General features: G+C 42.2%; 1 protein-coding gene across 2 annotated transcripts in view; it reads right to left on the bottom strand.

Annotated features, from left to right (window-relative positions):
• LOC137496880 (alpha-tocopherol transfer protein-like) overlaps window positions 1–21,925 on the bottom strand; it is a 253,478-nt gene that overhangs the window by 69,565 nt on the left and 161,988 nt on the right. For both annotated transcript variants that reach the window (XM_068228656.1, XM_067151513.2), the window contains exons 5-6: window positions 15,607–15,800; window positions 4,575–4,685 (exon numbers count right to left, since the gene is read on the bottom strand). In XM_068228656.1, the coding sequence (XP_068084757.1) occupies window positions 4,575–4,685; window positions 15,607–15,800 (305 nt within the window). The remainder of the gene's footprint in view (window positions 1–4,574; window positions 4,686–15,606; window positions 15,801–21,925) is intronic.

The following is a 21,925-nucleotide window of genomic DNA, read 5'->3' as shown; positions in this document are numbered from 1 at the left end:
AGTCTAGTGATAAGCGTTCTGTGTTCCTGTTGTATCGACGCAGTCATTTCCCGAGATAGAAATTAGGCTTATAGCCAAATAATGTTAGTCATTTACTCACACAGCCGACACCGAAGCCAAGCTACATATTTCTTACTCCTGACGCCTTAAACCATTGTTTTCCTAAACAATATCTGACATCGTCAGTAAATGAAATCTTGAGTCCTTACATGATGAGATTAGGTGACAAACTGCTCTCAACTTGTTCAGAGAGTTTGAGCACTTGTAACACTAGGACTCCAACTGGTCAGTCTACATACGGTAGATAATCACCAGGTGTCCCTTGAACATTCTCTCAACGTATCCTTTTTAGGTTCATCCGGGGGGAATCATCTCCGCATAATATATTCATCCCCCCTAGTGCTATAACAAACACGAGACACCATATCCATGTGTACGAAGTATAAGTCAATGTCTCTTGTTTTAACTTATCGAATACCGAGCTCGATAGCTGCAGTCGCTTAAATGCGGCCAGTATCCATTACTCGGGAGATAGTGGGTTCGAACCCCACTGTCGGCAGCCCTAAAGATGGCTTTTCGTGGTTACTCATTTTCACACCAAGCAAATGCTGTGGCTGTATGGCGACCATGGTCGCTTCCTTCCTACTCCTAGCTTTTTCCTGTCCCATCGTCTCCATAAGACTCATCTGTGTCGGTGCGACGTAAAGCAACTTGTAAAAAATAAAAAAAATCTCGAATATTTCCCGCACCACTCCAACCTTACGAGGACAGGCGTTATTATCTAAGATGGCCCCTTTGGAAAACATTTCAGTGTTGGCATTTCTGTGCACTGAGCGGCTGTAACGATCACATCTATTGTTCATATTTAGTTGTCTTCTCTGTGAATTGGACTGCGGATGACAGCACATTCTCTCCTTCACTATTCGTGACACATCGCCGGCAGTCACGTAACCATGACGCAAGTGCTATCATTTGTATGGCAGAAGCATGTACATCGTGTGATGTTAATGTTCAAAATATTGTGCTCATTACATTATACACAGAAAAGAGGATAGTTTTCAACTGAATGTACAGTATTTTGTAAACCGGACTGAATCAAGAAATCAATACTTAAATGGAATGAGCGAGCTGGGTTTGTGACTCTAGAAAAAAAACCTTGTGCTGTCATCCACGCCTGGATTCTGTCAAGCGTAGTGTTGTAGACGTGCTGAACGTAATGCTGAGGTGCAGCAACCCATGCCTGTTCAAGCTGCATACCCAACTGAGCGAGATTCGTCGCAGATGCCGACCAGATGCTGATTCAGCCCCACCCTCTTAATCAGGGAAAGATCTGGGGATTGCGTAGGCCAGAACAGCTAATTTATACTCTTCAGGAAACGTGGTGCTACTTACAGAGTATGAGTACAGAGTAGTAGGTCACTATGGCAAGTCACGTAGGGTAGGACGGGTTGTATTACCTACTGGGTATGTTGCGGCTATTAGTGTATCGTTGATGATAACTCGCCACACAGACACACTGATTCCTGGAGTGCGACCTGTGTGACTCAGACGAATCAAATGCCTCTATCTTAGTCTACGTTAGGCTCGCGTATGTTCCCACCTCCGTTTGGGTGGGGACGGTAGAATAACACTAACAATATCACCTGCCTGTCGTAAGAGGCGACTGAAAGTGGCCCAGGGCATCTTAACTTGGGAGCGTGGGTTAGCGACTACGGGGCCCTAAGCTGAGTCATAGCATTGCTTCCACTTTTACCAGACTTCTCACTTTCATCTATCCGACCTCCCTTGGTCAACTCTTATTCTTTTCCGACCCCGACGGTATTACGTATGGAGGCGTAGGGAGTCTTTCATTTTTACACCTTTCTTGGCCCTTCTCTTCCTTTGGCCGATACCTCGAAGTGTCGGTTCCCTTCCATTTTTCTCTCTGATTAGTGTTATATAGAGGATGGTTGCCTAGTTATACTTCCTCTTGAAACAATAATCACCACCACCACCACCACCACCACCATTACTACCATCGCGAAAATACATAACTGAATACGTCGATCGTCATAAATAACTCAGGCCTCGTCACAGTCGACTCTGCTGCAGACATGCTCTGTTGTAGGCTGAGATGAGTAATGGTCAACTCATAGAGGATGACTCCGAACAGATATTAGAGTTCTAACCTTAGTCCACTTAGTCGCCGTGACAGTGACAGGGCGATTAACATTTTTCTTTTTTTTTTAAGCCTGATGTGTCAGTCTTTACGTGCTGCGGTCTGACGAGGCGGACCTAACTAGGTTTCCGCGAGTGTGTGTGCGCCTTTACCTCGCTATCGCAGAAAATACAATTCCACTTCCAAGCACATCGATTTAGATTTAGTCTTTCGTAAATGTTCCCATGCTAACAAACTCAACTGTCGCACGCCCATTCTGTGACCATCAAAGTCAACGGTGCTGCGATTGTGCCATCTTCGTGGCACAACACTCTGGTCAAAATGTTCGTAAATTGTCAGATGGCGCTGTCGAACGCTGAAGAATACCGATACTATTTTGTAGTGAAATTTCCAGCTTACAGTATGTGACTGTTAATCGTTTTTCTCCTACGGACAAGTCCTATCACTTACTGATTCTGGGAGGTTCGGAGTTGTGAGAGCTAATTTGTGAGAGTCACGTTCGTCCCGTCGTTAACAGTGCATTTTTGCTACACTGTGCCATAGAAGCGAGTGAAATGATTACATTTTAAGCCAGACAAAAGAATGAATATACAACCGAAGAGTGGAAGCGCATCGTATAAATGAGCGGTGAGATTACACCGATCAGTGGCGGCGATAATGACCCTGCAGAGCCCATGGCTCGTGAGGGGCCCATGACTGTTTCTTAATTCAGTAGCTGAAGAGTAATTTTACATATTGTTAAAGCTACACCACACCACACAGTATTAGTTTTATTACAGAGGGTTATTCCAAACTTAGACCGTCGTCGTGCAGAGCTTCTTTCATCAATAGGAATACGGTAGTTATTTTTGAAAGAATGTGAGTTTCCCAACCTGTCCCAATAATAACGATCACTTGCTGCCACTCACAACAATCAACAAGGCTCTTGAAGTAATTAGCCAGTTCTGAGAACCCAGTAGTCAGCGAAGATGCGATAACAAAGGCATCCCCCTTATATAAACTTTAAATACTGAAGTCTCGAGACTGTTTATAACTCAGCAGTCAATGTAAGTAAGTAGGCCTACGTTGGACGATCGAGTTGTAAATCGTAGTAAATTATTTGGTCCTAGGAACGAGATTATTTCTTAATATTGTGACAGTCAACATGTTTTGGTTACTGTAATTCAAATATGCATTTCTTGTGTGTGTGTGTTTTTTTTGCTAGTGGCTTTACGTCCCACCGACAGATATAGGTCTTATGGCGACGATGGGATAGGAAAGGGCTAGGTCGGGAAGGAAGCGGCTGTGGCCTTAATTAAGGTACAGCCCCAGCATTTACATGGTGTGAAAATGGGGAAATCACGGAAAACCATCTTCAGGCCTGCCGATAGTGGGATTCGAACCCACTATCTCCCGGATGCAAGCCCACAGCACGGCCAACTCGCCCGGTTTTCTTGTGTGTGTGTGTGTGTGTGTGTGTGTGTGCGTGTGCGTTTTCGTACCATATAAGTGTGTTATTTTACTCCCTTCGGATTTGAAAACGAAATTGTGTAACATTATTATTATTATTATTATTATTATTATTATTATTATTATTATTATTATTATTATTATTATTATTATTATTATTGCCAATGCTGTTCATTGTAATAATATATAACTTTGTACTATTTGCAGGCAACGCAAACCTATGGCGTTTCTCACATAAGTGGACTAACCACAGGGACTAGTACTATCCCGTGGAATTCCTCACATAGTAGGAAGTGAGCATAGGTAAGGCAGAACCATGGTGTCGCTCATATAGGGGTACGAATCACAGGTACTGTAGGACCTACCTCCTGATTCATACACTGTCGCTGCTAATCACAAACCTATTGCGTACCTAACATAGTGGTATTACGCGCAAGTAAATGCAACCCATGGTGTTCCCTACGTGATGGTACTAATTACAAGTAGTTTCATGGTTCTAATTGGATCATCCCTTGGTCGCCCCTTTTAGTTGCCTCTTACGACAGGCAGGGGATACCGTGGGTGAATTCTTCGTCTGCCTCCCCCACCCACAGGGGTAGTGTGTTTGGTCCGCGAAAGGTATTTTATTTCCCTCAAGTCCGCCGGCAAGCCGATTAGGACCCTCCTATCCGCCACCTGGGACGCGCCACCTGGGAGTATCACCTCTCCCCCTGCTACGCCAGCGTAGTAGGTTCGTGGGAGAGAAAATGAAAGTTCTATAAATCATGACTTACAACGTCAGTTGGATTACTCGACAGAAGGGCGATTCCCATCTCGATCCCCTGTAATGATCATAAGGATGGCGTACGTCCTTATTATTACATCGTGTCTAAATTATGTTCGTTTACAATTTACAATGAAATGTGACAAAAATACATAGTTGACATGTGACAGTATCTCAAGAATAATGGATCATAGCGGCACTTACCCGATTGCGGAGTTTCGATCCGATGAATGGCTTGAAGATTGAGAACACCATTTTGAAGACCAGTGATTGGTTTATTATGTGTAACGCCTTCAATCTGATGGGTATGCAATCCTGGAACACACAATTTCAGGGTGTAAGCATATTAACATTCCTTCTTCAGAAAGTGTGATGATAAATATTATGTGCAATGTGTTCCATTAATGAAAAGGCAATTTCAATTAGAGAAGAAGGTGCATGATGGGGACACGTTCGAGTTGGATTACCGTCGATCCTTGAAAGGTCGAGGTCTACTTGTGCCCCTGTTCAGTGGGGTAGGTTTATCCATTTGTTGTTATTTGAATGTCCTTATTAATGTTAACAATTACATTTTAGTATCAATTAAAGACAGTTATTGAAATTATTAAATCCCCACTTAATGATTACCATATTAACATATTGAAAACGTCTTTTTATAAACATGAATTAAGGTTTAAAAATCATTTATGATTACTTAATCACTAAAACTAACCTAACCTAACCTAACATAGTTTTGAGCACGGTAGCTAAAGAGAGACGGTAGGTGTCACGCGCAGGCCAGTAGCATGTGACGTCAGCGGACTCTAGTCTGCCAGGCGCTGTAACTCTGTAACTTACTGCAAATCAGTGTACTGAGCACCCGCGCCCCTCCACCACTTATCTTTCTTATCACAAACACGTTTAACTTGTAACATAATATTTTCACATGAAAACCACTAAGATACTGCATAAAACTATTCTTTTTAATATTTTGTTCGTATGCTTTCGTAAATATTGCAGACCCACCTTAGAGGCGAAGCTTCCACGGTGTGAAGAATCATTTAGTTTATTTTCCGCGTTGAACCGTGTTGTTGTAGTCTGAACATCACGTACAGTTTGCCGACGTTTCGAATACATTGCAGTATTCTTTGTCAAGGCGACTGAAATACCCCTACTCGATCCGAGGTAATCACTCTCCCAGGCTGCCTGATACACTGACTGACAGAGCAAATGCAACACCAAGAAGGAGTGGTCAGAACTTGATGCCAATTGCAGGGTAGACTGACGTCACTGAGGTATGCTCATGATGTGAAATGCGCCGCTGTGCTGCGCACGTAGCGAACGATAAATGGGACACGGCGTTGGCGAATGGCCCACTTCGTACCGTGATTTCTCAGCCGACAGTCATTATAGAACGTGTTGTCGTGTGCCACAGGACACGTGTATAGCTAAGAATGCCAGGCCGCCGTCAACGGAGGCATTTCCAGCAGACAGACGACTTTACGAGGGGTATGGTGATCGGGCTGAGAAGGGCAGGTTGGTCGCTTCGTCAAATCGCAGCCGATACCCATAGGGATGTGTCCACGGTGCAGCGCCTGTGGCGAAGATGGTTGGCGCAGGGACATGTGGCACGTGCGAGGGGTCCAGGCGCAGCCCGAGTGACGTCAGCACGCGAGGATCGGCGCATCCGCCGCCAAGCGGTGGCAGCCCCGCACGCCACGTCAACCGCCATTCTTCAGCATGTGCAAGACACCCTGGCTGTTCCAATATCGACCAGAACAATTTCCCGCCGATTGGTTGAAGGAGGCCTGCACTCCCGGCGTCCGCTCAGAAGACTACCATTGACACAGCATAGACGTGCACGCCTGGCATGGTGCCGGGCTAGAGCGACTTGGATGAGGGAATGGCGGAACGTCGTGTTCTCCGATGAGTCACGCTTCTGTTCTGTCAGTGATAGTCACCGCAGACGAGTGTGGCGTCGGCGTGGAGGAAGGTCAAATCCGGCAGTAACTGTGGAGCGCCCTACCGCTAGACAACGCGGCATCATGGTTTGGGGCGCTATTGCGTATGATTCCACGTCACCTCTAGTGCGTATTCAAGGCACGTTAAATGCCCACCGCTACGTGCAGCATGTGCTGCGGCCGGTGGCACTCCCGTACCTTCAGGGGCTGCCCAATGCTGTGTTTCAGCAGGATAATGCCCGCCCACACACTGCTCGCATCTCCCAACAGGCTCTACGAGGTTCGAGGTGTACAGATGCTTCCGTGGCCAGCGTACTCTCCGGATCTCTCACCAATCGAACACGTGTGGGATCTCATTGGACGCCGTTTGCAAACTGTGCCCCAGCCTCGTACGGACGACCAACTGTGGCAAATGGTTGACAGAGAATGGAGAACCATCCTTCAGGACACCATCCGCACTCTTATTGACTCTGTACCTCGACGTGTTTCTGCGTGCATCGCCGCTCGCGGTGGTCCTACATCCTACTGAGTCGATGCCGTGCGCATTGTGTAACCTGCATATCGGTTTGAAATAAACATCAATTATTCATCCGTGCCGTCTCTGTTTTTTCCCCAACTTTCATCCCTTTCGAACCACTCCTCCTTGGTGTTGCATTGTCACTGTCAGTCAGTGTATATGCTACGATAGTGCCGAAGATGTATTTAGAGGGCCCAATAAATGTGAAGGGTATTATAGTACGAAGTACAACTGGTAAATGGAAACAGCCCGTTTACTATAAGTTAGACCAAACCGCAATGAAGATGTCAAACACCCAGTTCTGAAACGAGGGGAATTAGCGTAGGCCTACGAGGAGGTTGGTTCCGAGAATTGAACCGGGGCCATCGGAAAAAAGGCTGCCTGGAAGACTGATTACCTCGGATCGAGTAGGGGTATTTCAGTCGCCTTGACAAAGAATACTGCAATGTATTCGAAACGTCGGTAAACTGTACATGATGTTCAGACTACAACAACACGGTTCAACCCGGAAAATAACCTAAATAAATATTGCAGACCTACTTTGAAAACCAGAATTGTGAGACCTTTTGCTAATATCATTAAAAGTCATTTTTAAATGTTCCAATATACCGTAAAATTTAGTATTTACAGTTCCCAATTACTTGAAATAATTTAAAATAAGTACCCTATACACGTACAGATTAAATAAATCAAAACTTAACAATCAAGAAATAATATTAACCGATAAAGTCTAAATAAAATACACAAGATTAAATACCGCATGTTGTTACCTTTTCTGAAAACAGTAAGTACATCGTTGTTTGTTTTAACTTCAAACCGCCCATATCACTCACAAACGCCCTTAGGTGAAATCCCGTTTCCTCAACAAGTTTTACCGTTTCATACAATAAATCAGTACTTACGGTCTGGTCGAACTTATAGTAAACCGACTGTTTCCTTTTACCAGTTAGACTTCGTACTATAATACCCTGCACATTTACATTGGGCCCTCTAAATACATCTTCGGCACTATCGTAGCATATATCGGATTTAACTTTCATCTAGTCAAAACTCGTTACTACATCTCTTTTAAAATTATCATTCATAATATTTGCTTGACCTTTTAGTAGGTTAAAACAGATATCCAAAAACCCAAGTGGAGTTGAAAATTGTGACAACCGCCGTGTTCTTGTTGTTTCACTAGGGAGAGAGTGTTTTAGACTTTCCGTAACATATGAAAAAGCTTTTTTGAAGATACGCCAAATTGTAACTGTTTTGGCTAAATCGTCGGATGACCAGTTTGTACACTTTCCCTTTGGTAAACATTGTTTTAGACATTTAGAAAAAAATCCTCATAGCTTTTAAAATTCCCTCCAATTTTGTTATTTTGTGTTGGGCTCTTTTTAGATCTTAAGTAATTTGATTCCTTTAATGTTTAATTTTCGACCATCACACCAGATGTATTTGTATTTATTTCGGCGTAACTGTCCGTTAATTTGTCCTGCCTGTGAAAGGTCATCAAGCTCACTTGATTTCTCTACATATTTGTTTATTAGCGATTGTAGAACATTTTTACAATCCTGCCCTTCGGCTCGTGCATTTCTCTCTGAATTGTCTGTTGATGCAGAAATCGTAGGAATGTTTTGGGAAGGAGCCGTTTCTTTTTTCAATAAGCGCTTAGGGGGAAGGCCTAACAGTTCAGATTGTAAATCTCTTTCAAAATGAGAGGGCAGAAAATGTTCGGAGCATATACATGCGATTTTATTAAAGACGTATTTTCTTTTACAAAAATATACCTACTGTTTGTGCAGAGTTGGGTCTTTTGGGAATCTATAAAAGGTCAACTTACATCAGATAGGTGAGGGGACCTGGGAGATAGGTACGCAAAGCTTCGGTCCATCAGATCACCACTGCTAACCAGGGAGAGAGAGCAAACATGCGTTCCTTATCACACATACTTCCTCACCTCATATTTCTGACTTAATTATATAGATAACAGAGTGCTAGTATTTCACTCCCGTCTACTCCTACATCCTTGTAGGAAGACACTGCAATGTCTGGTGTTATAGGAGTAATTACATTTAATTTTTATACGTAGATCTGGCAAAATGAAATGTAATCTTTCAGATTCAGTATTCTTTTCTTGTTTGGAATCGAACCCGTGATCGTGGGTCGGACACTGACCTACTGAGAAAGCTAATAAACCAGTGAAAGACGTGTAGGTCCGCTTGTAACGCTGTTCATTTGATGATGATGATGATGATGATGATGATGATGATAATAATAATAATAATAATAATACTGCGGTGCATAGCCTCTGGAAAGGCTTGGTGGTGGCCTAATGAAGATGTCACAAACACCCAGTTCTGAAGCAAGGGGAATTAGAGTAGGCTTACAAGGAGGTTGGTTTCGAGAATTGAACCGGAGCCATCGGAAAAAAGGCAAACTTTCTACCCATTTAGCCATAAAGAAAGACTTTAATTTGTTAAACCCGCAGCTACCATTTCCACTAATCAGGTGTTGAGTATTGGCAGTGGCAGAGGCCAGGTCAGTAAGTTTTGAAACAGCATCAGCAGCACATCAAGCTACTCCGGTGGCTCAAAACACTTGAGGCTTGACGTTCGATAAACCAACTATCGAAAAGGAATAACCTAAGTCCAGTGGTAGCCCACGCCTTGATCGCAGCGTACGCCATGGAAAGGATATTCGTAAAAGAGGGGATAAAAGCCTACGCCTCGAATGCCCTAATATTGCCGACCTGGAAGAAACAAAATGTGGTGGCCTACATATAGTCTTTAAAACTAGTCAATAAGAACATTACATTGACTGACTATAGTTGTTAATTCAGGTGTGTTTTCTCTCTTCTGATGCCATTCACCTCCGATAGATGTCATTACATTTGCAATTATAACGACGGGTACACAGCATGTTCGGGAGCTCTGGATATCTTAGTCTGGCGGAATTGGAGAAGCAAGACTTGGAAACCAGGGCATACTTTCTTTTGAAATCACTGTTCATTCTAGAAAAAATGTTCCTGAAACTTACCTAACAGAATATTGATGATAATCATCGTTAAGACAGTTATGTATTTCAGTTTTTCCATCCATTCATCAATTCATAATTCATGAAACTCTCTCCACAGTTGGTGGCTATCCGCGACTGGGAGAGTGGACTTTGAATCCAGTCCATTCATTCATTCATCACTCAGTCATTCTTCCATTCTTTCATTCATTTAAGCATTCGGTATTTCATTCTTAATGGAATGTTCAATTCATAATACCAATATTATTGGTCCGGCAACCAGGAATGAGTTAGCTGGAAAATGTATAATGTCCAATTACGGACCAATAATATTCGTACCGGGCGAGTTGGCCGTGCGCGTAGAGGCGCGCGGCTGTGAGCTTGCATCCGGGAGATAGTAGGTTCGAATCCCACTATCGGCAGCCCTGAAAATGGTTTTCCGTGGTTTCCCATTTTCACACCAGGCAAATGCTGGGGCTGTACCTTAATTAAGGCCACGGCCGCTTCCTTCCAACTCCTAGGCCTTTCCTATCCCATCGTCGCCATAAGACCTATCTGTGTCGGTGCGACGTAAAGCCCCTAGCAAAAAACAAAAACAAAAAAACAATATTCGTATCATAAATTTACTCATTCGGGAAAAATATTCCAGGTTCCCTATGGGAATCTACATCTATATCAAGTTCAATTCAGTCCGTCAAGTCATGCACTCACTCATTCATCAATGGATGCTCTCTCCCCAGTTAGTGGCTATCCGTGACCAGATAAGGAGTGTGTCATTCATTCATTCATTCATTCATTCATTCATTCATTCATGACCACAATTCAACCATGAAATCATCAATTTACCAATTCATGCAGTCATCCACTCATTCAATTCAGGCATTATGTATGTTATAATGGCAGGAAAACTCCATAAGATTTGTGACACCGAATTCAGCACTGAATAAGCTAAGGAAGAGGAAGATGCAAGTTGCCCTAGACTGTGTAACATTGTTAACGTCTAGGATAAAATAAATTATATTTAGTGTAGTAATAGTCAAATAATTGTAAGAGGAGAATGTAATGCATGTCCAGTTTCAGGCGATCTGGAACTAGGGGATGGGAGTATTCTATTTCAGCTTGTCATGTCACCAATTCGAAAGGAGTTAACTGCGCAGCGGTATACCGATGAAATTCTTCAACCATTTGCACAACCCTTTACCGAAGAATGTGGTGCCGAAATCATTTTCGTCGACGACAATGCTCGCCCTCATCAGTTAGGAACTCCATGAGGGAGGCGGGTATCAATCACATGAGCTGGCCAGCTAATTCACCGGACATGAACTGAATTGAGCATGCATGGGACAGGTTGAAAATAGCTGTTATTTATCTACAACCTCCACAGACACTCCCAAACCTCATTAGAGATGTCCATATGAAATGGAACTTTCTTACTCAAGATGGCGTCAAGTTACTGATCGTAAGCATGCCACAGCGTGTCAGAGACCTGAACTATGCCAGAGGAGGCCGATCACGGTACTAAGGAACAGTGAAGAAGGGACAACCTTAATTAAAAGAGAAAACACAAATAATTGTAACCTTTTCACCATTACAGTTTATTTGTTTTAGACAATGGAAGAAAAACATTTGACTTTCTAAAAGTTTTCATCTCCAGATTGTATTACAATAAACAGCAATCTGCAACTTGATTACTGCATTGCCTCCTTGATATTCCGAACTACTTTATTTTTTCTTTTGCTTATTTTACTCATTTGCCGTGTATGTATTTGTATCATCGTGTAAGGCCTCGGCTACCAAATTGTGGGCCTTGTGGGTTGGTGTCATCTAGACCAGTAGTTCTCAACCTGTGAGGGACCGCGGCCTAGTAAATTATTTTTCTGGATTTGTGTCGTCTAGTCCAGTGGTTCTCAATCTGTGAGTGACTGCAGCAGGTAAATTATTTTTCTGGATTGGTGTCATCTAGACCAGTGGTGTTCAACCTGTGAGTGACTGCAGCAGGTAAATTATTTTTTTGGATTGGTGTCATCTAGACCAGTGGTGTTCAACCTGTGAGTGACTGCAGCAGGTAAATTATTTTTCTGGATTGGTGTCATCTAGACCAGTGGTGTTCAACCTGTGAGTGACTGCAGCAGGTAAATTATTTTTCTGGATTGGTGTCATCTAGACCAGTGGTGTTCAACCTGTGAGTGACTGCAGCAGGTAAATTATTTTTCTGGATTGGTGTCATCTAGACCAGTGGTGTTCAACCTGGGAGTGACTGAAGCAGGTAAATTATTTTTCTGGATTGGTGTCATCTAGACCAGTGGTGTTCAACCTGGGAGTGACTGCAGCAGGTAAATTATTTTTCTGGATTGGTGTCATCTAGACCAGTGGTGTTCAACCTGTGAGTGACTGAAGCAGGTAAATTATTTATATGGATTTGTGTCATCTAGACCAGTGGTGTTCAACCTGGGAGTGACTGCAGCAGGTAAATTATTTTTCTGGATTGGTGTCATCTAGACCAGTAATGCTCAAACTTTGGAAAGTAGTTCGGTAAATTATTCTGGACTGGCACCTTCTAGGTCAGTGGTTCTCAACTTTTCAGGGACCGTAGTTTAGTAAATTCTTTTTCTGGATTAGTATCATCTTGCCCGACGGTGCTGCAACTTTCAGGACCGGGGCCCAGTAAATTATTCTTTTGGGTTAGTGGCATCTACACTAGCAGTGCTCAACCTGTGAGGGACCGCAGCCAGGTAAATTCTTTTTTTATAAGACGCGGTCCCAGCAAATTTACTCATAAAGATGTTTCCAATTTGTTACGTCTCAAACGTCTTCAGTAAGACATTTCTTAATACCAAAATTAAATAAAGTCCGTTGTCTTTTTGTCATATTAACATTTTCATCTGTACACCAATTACTCTCAAACAATCACGATTGTTGGGTTTTGAAATAAACACTTGCACATTGTAATGTGCATTTGTGAAAAGACAGTGTTCACTATGAGTATTCAGTATCGAGAACTGAATACACGATTACCTTAATCTCCAAAAACTTTATTTTGTACCTTCCAGCTAATTGTTCACTGACATCTGTAACGCCGATGTTCTCCCCTTCTTTTTTTCCGAGAAGTGAAGATTCGCCATCCATTGTTGCAGTCGGTCTGGGGCCATTATTTATGATCGATCATAAAAACTAGTATTCCCTTCCTCGAATATTGAAAGATTTCTACGTCAAAAATGCTTTCATTTAAAAATAGTCCACTTCCGTGGCGTCAAGGTTAGCGCTATTAGCTGCCATTTTCGGAGGCCCGGGTTCGATTCCCGGTACTGCAAAAAATGTAAGAATGGCAGGAGGGCTGGTATGTGGTAAAGTAAACTCATATCCTCGCCCCTCAGGTGGTGCAGCTATTTTTAGGCACACCCCCAATGGGGGTGAACTGCATGTACCATTCTAACCACATACCAGCCTTCTTGCCTTCATTAAGTTTCTTACAGTAACGGGAAGCGAACCCGGGCTCTCGAGGACGGCAGCTAATAGTGCTAACTGTTGCGCTACGGAGGCGGATGGTATGTGGTTAAAATGGTACACGAAGATCATCTCCATCTGGCGTGTCTCTTAAAAAAAGCCGCATCACCCCGGAACGAGGATACGAGTTTACTTCGTCCGTCATCATGGCTGAATAGCACTGTGCTCTTGGGATCAAGGGATCCCAGGTTCAATTTATGGTTGGGACGATGATTTTTAACCTTTACTGGTTAATTCGTTTGGCTGGGGGAATGGTTGATTGCGCCGTACTGAACATTAGAATTACATCTTAGGTAGGCTCCCAGCTTCACAGACGCACAGGTCACCTATAGGGTGTCTGGAATAATAATAATAATAATAATAATAATAATAATAATAATAATAATAATAATAATAATAATAATAATAATAATAATAGAAGACTGGTTTGATGCAGCTTTCATGACACCCTATCCTGTGCTAACCTTTTAATTTCTACGTAACTGTTGCATCTGCTCTAATCTGCTTGTCATATTCATACCTTGGTCGACCCCTACCATTCGTACCACCTACACTTCCTTCAAAAACCAACTGAACAAGTCCTGGGTGTTTTAAAATGTGTCCTATCATTCTATCTCTTCTTCTCGTCAAATTTAGCCAAATCGATCTCCCCTCACCAATTCGATTCAGTATCTTTTCATTCGTGATTCGATCTGTCCATCTCACCTTCAGCATTCTTCTGTAACACCACATTTCAAAAGCTTCTATTGCCGTGCGTGTAGAGGCGCGCGGCTGTGAGCTTGCATCCGGGAGATAGTAGGTTCGAATCCCACTATCGGCAGCCCTGAAGATGGTTTTCCGTGGTTTCCCATTTTCACACCAGGCAAATGCTGGGGCTGTACCTTAATTAAGGCCATGGCCGCTTCCTTCCAACTCCTAGGCCTTTCCCATCCCATCGTCGCCATAAGACCTATCTGTGTCGGTGCGACGTAAAGCCCCTAGAAAAAAAAAAGCTTCTATTCTCTTTCTTTCTGAACTAGTTATCGTCCATGTTTCACTTCCATTCAATGCCACGCTCCACACGAAAGTCTTCAAAAACATCTTTCTAGTTCCTATATCAATGTTTGAAGTGAGCAAATTTCTTTTCTTAAGAAAGCTCTTCCTTGCTTGTGCTAGTCTGCATTTTATGTCCTCCTTACTTCTGCCATCGTTAGTTATTTTACTACTCAAGTAACAATATTCATCTATTTCCTTTAAGACTTCATTTCCTAATCTGATATTTCCTGCATCACCTACCTTCGTTCGACTGCACTCCATTACATTTGTTTTGGACTTTATTTTCATCTTGTACTCCTCACCCAAGACTTCGTCCATACCATTCAGCAGCTTCTCGAGATCTTCTGCAGTCTCAGATAAAATAACAATATCATCGGCAAATCTAAAGGTTTTGATTTCCTCTCCTTGGATTGTGATTCCCATTCCAAATTCCTCTTTGATTTACACAGATGTTTAGTTAGATTTTATAATTTGGAGTTTAGAGACAACCTCAGTCTGTGCTTTTCGTCACAACCACGAACATTATTCTTTTAAAATATGTATTCTGAAGAATGCTTGGAAACTTAAACTGACACATTTCAGGAACACATCTCACGGCTTAGTATAACTGATGCCAGGGCCAAGCCGTTGAGAAGCACTGATCTAGGTGTTTGTTCTGCTTTCTAGCATAGAGAGCAGAATTCCATTGGACGTCCCCTATGGCTAAGTTCATTTAATTTTGTCGGATGACACTGAGTCAGTAACATGCCAAGAACGGCAAGTGTTCTGCATTTATGCACTCTTCAATACCGGCCAGCAGAGCCGGGATCGTAACCCGTTTAAGAAACGAGAGCCTAAACGGATATTTCACACTGCCTATTCTGAGAACTACTCCTTTCTGAAGATTCTGTTGATTTCTCTGAATGTGAGTAACAACCATTACATTGCAATGTGAATCTATTAAGCAGTTCTTAGTATGGAAAGATACAACCTTGAATCAAAAAGTGGTATCCGTTATTAACATGTTCGACATTGTGATGGCCGTGAAATTCTCCCAAGTACCAGTCTTCAACCTTGAAAATAGCCACACGAATACGGCAATGATTTCCTGCTTACGATACACTAGTCTACGCGGTAAAAACAGCTGAATACATTATGCCTGAGGGAGTGTGAATAACCCAGGTAACAACAACTCTTACCGTTAGTCGTTTTACTAGCCTATGTAAGAGAGAATTATACAACTGAGAAGAGAATTCCTTACTTGGACCCAGTGAAGTAACATCTTAGCGAAGGAAGCGCTTAAATGTAGAGCATGCTCCATTGAGAGACCGTCGAAATCCCAGAGGATCACAGCACCCGAGATCTGTGTTCGTGGCTCCAACATGGCTCCCTTCAATAACAGCATCACACCTCGCATAATTTCATCCGTTGTACATAAACTGGGCTTCCATTTCCCTGCAAAACAGAACACATTAAATTAAAGAAAATGTTTATAACTGGCACTCAAATTCTTTATAAGGGCTGTCTGATCAAAGTTGTAAAGGCATGCTCGCTTCACCCGGAAGGACGTGGGTTCGATTCCCCGTCAGGAAGTCGAAACTTAAGAACCGAGATTTCCACTTCCGGAGGTGCACAAAGCCCTAAGGTTAACTCAGCCAAAACAAAAAATCAGTACTAGGTTAATTCCTGGGAGCCAAGGCGGCCGGGATCGTAGAGCTAACCACTCCACCCCACCAAGTACTGAGGTTACAGATAGTGGAAGCCTTTACTTTACACTTCTCCAAAGGAATTCATGCCCTGTAAATATCTGTATAAACAGATCTAGAATGAACCACTTGAAAATAATGTAGGATCTTATCGTGAATATGACCACTGTGGTTAAAGAATTGCTTCCTGCTTACAGCTTCTATTCTAAGATAGTTCAGACTACCGTTCGTTCCTGGAATTACTTATAATTTTTATAAATATATATTTTATCCCATTATTAATTTAATATATTAATAACTAATGAGAAACACTGAACCGCCAGGTCTATTACAGGCAACTGTTGGGCTTAATGAACGGTTTCTAAACAGAAAATATCTAAATTTACATTACAATGAATTATATGAGAGAGTAACATTTCTTTCAGAAAGAACCTAACGTGATATGCAGAATAATGAACTCCACAAAGTCCTATTCAATAATAATAATAATAATAATAATAATAATAATAATAATAATAATAATAATAATAATAATAATAATAATAATAATAATAATAATGGCATTACGAGAATAACTTGCACATAAAAGCACATTAAACATATAAAACGTTGCATTTTGAGTAGGAAAGTGATATTTCTATGACGCTTAATGAAGAAAAATAAATGCATCACCCAGTAATTCAAGATGAGCTCATATGAATCAGGTAGTATAATTGCAACCGGAAAGTTCACGTCCTAATAAAAATGAAAATACTCCATAGCATGTTTTAAAACACTGCAGTATTCACAGAGCCTTCGTCGATGAATGCAGAGTGGGTCTCGGCCCACAAGTGGCCACGGATGGTCCGTGGTCCAACATCTCTGCACTCCGACCGGCCAACCGAGCAGAGGAGGGCTGGCCACGGCTCTACCGTGGCTCTAAGCCTCTGTATTCGGAAGACGGGACAGGGCTGGACCTCACGGATGGTCCCCACTGTCGACTGTCCTGAGAACGGTTTTCCGTGGTTTTCCACTCTCCTGCATTAAGGCGAATGCCGGGGCAATTCTTAGTATAGGCCACGGCCGCCAACCCCCTCACCTTCTCAGAACATCTCCTTCACCGTAACAAATCTCCCGGCCTGAGAGACGGCGTCCCACGAACTACTACGCTGGCGTAGCAGGGGGAGAGGTGATTCTCCCACGTGGCGCGTCCCAGGTGGCGGATAGTGGGGGTCCTAATCGGCTTGCTGGCGGACTTCAGGGAAATAAAATACCTCTCGCGGACCAAACGCACAACCCTCTGTGAGTGGGGAAAGCAGACAAAGAACACACCCACGGTATCCCCTGCCTGTCGTAAGAGGCGACTAAAAGGGGCGACTAAGGGATGATTGTATTAGAACCATGAAATTACGTGTGATTAGTACCACCACGCGGGAAACACCATGGGTCGCTTTTACTTGCGCATAGTACCACTATGTTAGGTACAAAATAGGTTTGTGATTAGTAACAACAGAGTGCGTTGCCGGCTTTTACAATACCTGTGATTAGTACACTTTAGGAGCGACACATGGTTCTGGCTTGCCTATGATTAGTACCCACTACATGAGGAACACCATGGGATAGTGCGCGTCCCTGTGGTTAGTGCACGTATGTGATGGACATCATAGGTTTGCGTTGCCTGTAAATGGCGCCACAATGTGCGAAACACCATAGGTCTGTATTACATGTGCGAATTTCCTTTACCTGTGAGTAGTACCATAATGCGTGGAATACCGTGAGTCTACGCTACTTTTGATTAGTACCGCAAGATGACAGATACCATGGTTCTACTTTCCTAGCGATAAGTACCATTATGAGGGGCCGATGACTTGGATTTTGGACTCCTTTAGCCTACAAGCATCATCGATTCAGTAGTATGCTATAAAAGCATATGTATCCATTCATTCTTGGTCCTCACGTTTTGAATTCTGGTCAGTGGAGGATTTTGGACTTTTAATTTGTCATTACATTTTGTCTCATTTCGTACCATTATGGACCGATGACCTAGATGTTGGGCCCCTTAAAACAAGCATCATCATCATCATCATCATCATCATCATCATCAGAGACGGCGTCACCGTCTACGAGGCCCACCTCCTCCTTCAGGGGAGGAATGCAAATATTTTAGTAGTAGTACGCAGCCTGTCTTCCCACGCAAATACGATGAAAACCCTGAAAAAGGTGATGGCATTGATTGCGGCTAGTTTTAGTAGAAATCTAAAGCATGTGCTTTCAAAATGTTTACTACATACCGCAGACTTCGAGGAAGGTTGCCACAGGCAACTCCGACATGATGTAATTTTGACCGATTTTTCTCGTAGTTCTACATTTGCTCGTGGAAAGAAATGCCACTACATTTCTGAAGTTTACTTTGGCAAAATGGTACACAACAATAAACCATTGTTTACCACGCGCAATAAACACCCTGAAACAGAATGTTTAAAATAAATACTCTCTCAGCTCTCGTATATTTATCAATATGCACAAAACATTTTCATAATGTAAATCCACAGCTTGTTTAGTCATTTGACCGGGTCAGGAATGAAACGAATGAAGCCCCATCCGGCGGCGAGGATGGGAACTGTGCCGGCTGCCGAAGCCTGTCGCACTCCTCTGGGGCAATGATTAACGACTGACAGATGAAATGAAATGATATTGGAGAATGCTGCTGGAATGAATGATGGCAGGGAAACTCCGGAGAAAAACCTGTCCTGCCTGCACTTTGGCCAGCACAAATATCACATGGAGTGACGGGGATTTGAACCACGAAGTCCAGCGGTGAGAGCCTGGCGCGCTGCCACCTGTGCCACGAAGGCTTCTATTTTCTTAATCTTACATTTATATATAAACCATACAACCTACTCACCACAAGCTGAATACGCAAATCCACGCCTCTTATAATTATTTTTAAGGCTTATCTCACCTAAAAACTCACTAACTTACCTTTTGCTTCACAGTTTCCACATACGTCTGTGTTGTTACATAGCGGAGGACTAAAACGAAGTCTAGCGGCGACTCTGGAACTAGAACGTATTTCACGCTGTGTAAACTGCCATGCGGAGGCCTTACTACTAATCATGTAGCCAACGGTGGTACATATTCCACCTTTGTATTCGAACTATAGTCCAGTCTATCAGTGGCTCAGAGCAAGGTATTGATTAGATTGGATATTTCCAGGCTGCAATTCCACCTTCACTAGCACTATCTCTTAGAGAATTATCGGCGTTCTCTAGTGCGGATGTTGTTAATGAAAATAATAATTCAAACAAAACCTCCTAGATATATAAGGCCTCACAACCGTTCTGGGAATATACTGTGACGTCAGCATTGCGAGGCAAGCTTGAACCTTTTCAGTAATAACACAGCAGTGAGTTTGGCCATGTAACGCTGAAATTAGAAGAATTTTAATTCGTTTAATGGTGCTAATTGCTAATACTGTTGTACGCAATGGTACTGATGTGTTGCGTACTCAACTGTAAGGAGAATTCTGAAAGTGATAACGAAGTGCATGCATTAGGTTTACGAAAGACGAGGTTATGCGGCAGATATGTTTACTATGTTTACGTGCAATTCCAAGACAACACTACAGATTTGCTAATAACTCAATGGTGAGTAACTTATTATTACATTCTCACATAATCATAATGAGCATAGGCCTATGGCGTATTTAACTACACGCAACAGCTGGTGATATGTAGGCATATTTACTCTTCAATGATATAAGGTTATGTTAGCTCACAATCATGGGATACATTATTTCAACGGTATTATTATTGTTATTATTATTATACGCATTAAAACATACCACCTACAAGAGCTGCTGGTGTAGACCGATTCACTCTGTAAATGCACGAATTTCGCTCACGGTGATACATTATTTTACAGGTATGCCACAGATATTTCAAAGTCGGTGATACAATATTTTATGGAAAGTAACTGGTACTGATCCTCAGGAAAAACTTTTAACTACTCGTTTTCCAAGACCTACCCCCTATGGGTGGGGGCGGTAGAATAACACCCACGGTATTCCCTGCCTGTCGTAAGAGGTGACTAAAAGGGGCCTCAGGGGCTCTGAACTTTGGAGCGTGGGTTGGCGACCACGGGGCCCTCAGCTGAGTCCTGGCATTGCTTCCACTTACTTGTACCAGGCTTTTCACTTTCATCTATCCTATCCGACTTCCTTGGTCAACTCTTGTTCTTTTCAGACCCCGACGGTATTACGTATGGAGGCCTAGGGAGTCTTTCATTTTCCTGCCCTTCGTGGCCCTTGTCTTCCTTTGGCCGATACCTTCATTTTTCGAAGTGTCGGACCCCTTCTATTTTATTCTCTCTGATTAGTGTTATATAGAGGATGGTTGCCTAGTTGTTCTTCCTCTTAAAACAATAATCACCACAATCACCATCTTCCAAGACCATGACTGCCAGAGACTGCAGTGGCTTATATATTTCCCAACTGCCCATCATATTTATAGTCACATTCTGGCAGATGAAGAGAAGAACCAGGCAAAGATGTAGAATAGAAAGAGGACCAATAAACAGAGCGATTGAAGATAGTATATGTCTCATACACAGAATTTCAATCCACAATCTTACACAGCTGAAAAGTACAATAAACATGTTGTTACCTTATGGTTGTTATAATGTGATCAAGGGAACATAAGTAATTTTTCTGTACATCGATACATCAAGGCAACCATACTGCATAGCATATGTAATCATCTTATAGGACATGGCTTTTATTCTAAACGGGTTTTATTAAAGTATAAAATATTTATAATGTGTATGTGGACAAAATTACTAATACAAATGCGGTATATACTTTAGTTACAAAACATCATAGCTGCATCACAAGGAATGAGTGTAACAATGTGTAGAAAGATTCAAGAAATAAGTTCATTCTAGTCCTAGTTGGTGAATTGAACACCGAGGGTGATGTCCCCACAGTTAATTTAATAGTCACAGTTAAAACATTTCTTAGTTCATAAAGGAGTATGTGTATGATTTTCTTGTTATTTGTTCAACCTTCTGTCTGATATCTCCTATGTTTAAAAATTTATGGCCAACCCCGTGGTGAAGGGATAGAAACTTACATACTTTCTGGAATACATAAAACATAAAGTTTATGGTTTCGAAAAGAATGACATATTGGTAACATCGATGATAGGTGAAATTCTCATTAAACCATGCATGAACTTCAAGGGAGGAAACATTGTAGGCTCATGTGCAAACACTGCCAGTGATGCTACATCAGCTTAGATGTTAGACCTATGCTAATATTATACGTGCTAGTTTTCTTTTAAGATTATGTAATGCCTATTTAAAATGAAATATATTTTTAACATCCTGTTGTGCTGTAGCAATTCGGCCTAAGTAAGTTAACATTGCAAAATGCTGTCGTGTTTTACAACTGTTTGCTGTTTATCTTTAATGGCAGAGTCACTAAAATACGGTAATAACGACAGTATAATTCAATATCCTTTAAATTTGAAACGCTATTTGTTAGTAAATAAATTATTCCATTGGCAAAAAATATTAAAATCATGTCTGTGTTTAACCATGTTCCGCGTTTCTCTGCATTGCCATCGCCTCTATAGCGTGACGTCACCACGCTGTTGTTAGGCCTTATTATCTAGGAGGTGTTGATTCAAAGAAAAACGATATATTTATGGAAAAACCGATATATTGTGTGATAAATTGAATCAAAATTTCGGTATCGATATATCGATAAATCGAAAGGAAAATATCGGTATTTCCTAAAAACCGATATATCGTTGCCATCCCTTCACACTACCACTGCCTTCGTGATGTACAGGCCGTACTGTACGAAGAGCGCCAAGCCCGTCAGCTGATCGATTA

This window comes from Anabrus simplex, chromosome 7, assembly GCF_040414725.1.
Source record: "Anabrus simplex isolate iqAnaSimp1 chromosome 7, ASM4041472v1, whole genome shotgun sequence".
NCBI classification, from domain to species: domain Eukaryota; kingdom Metazoa; phylum Arthropoda; class Insecta; order Orthoptera; family Tettigoniidae; genus Anabrus; species Anabrus simplex.
The sequence above is the reverse complement of the archived record's forward strand: the minus strand, read 5'-3'. Positions and strand labels throughout refer to the sequence as shown.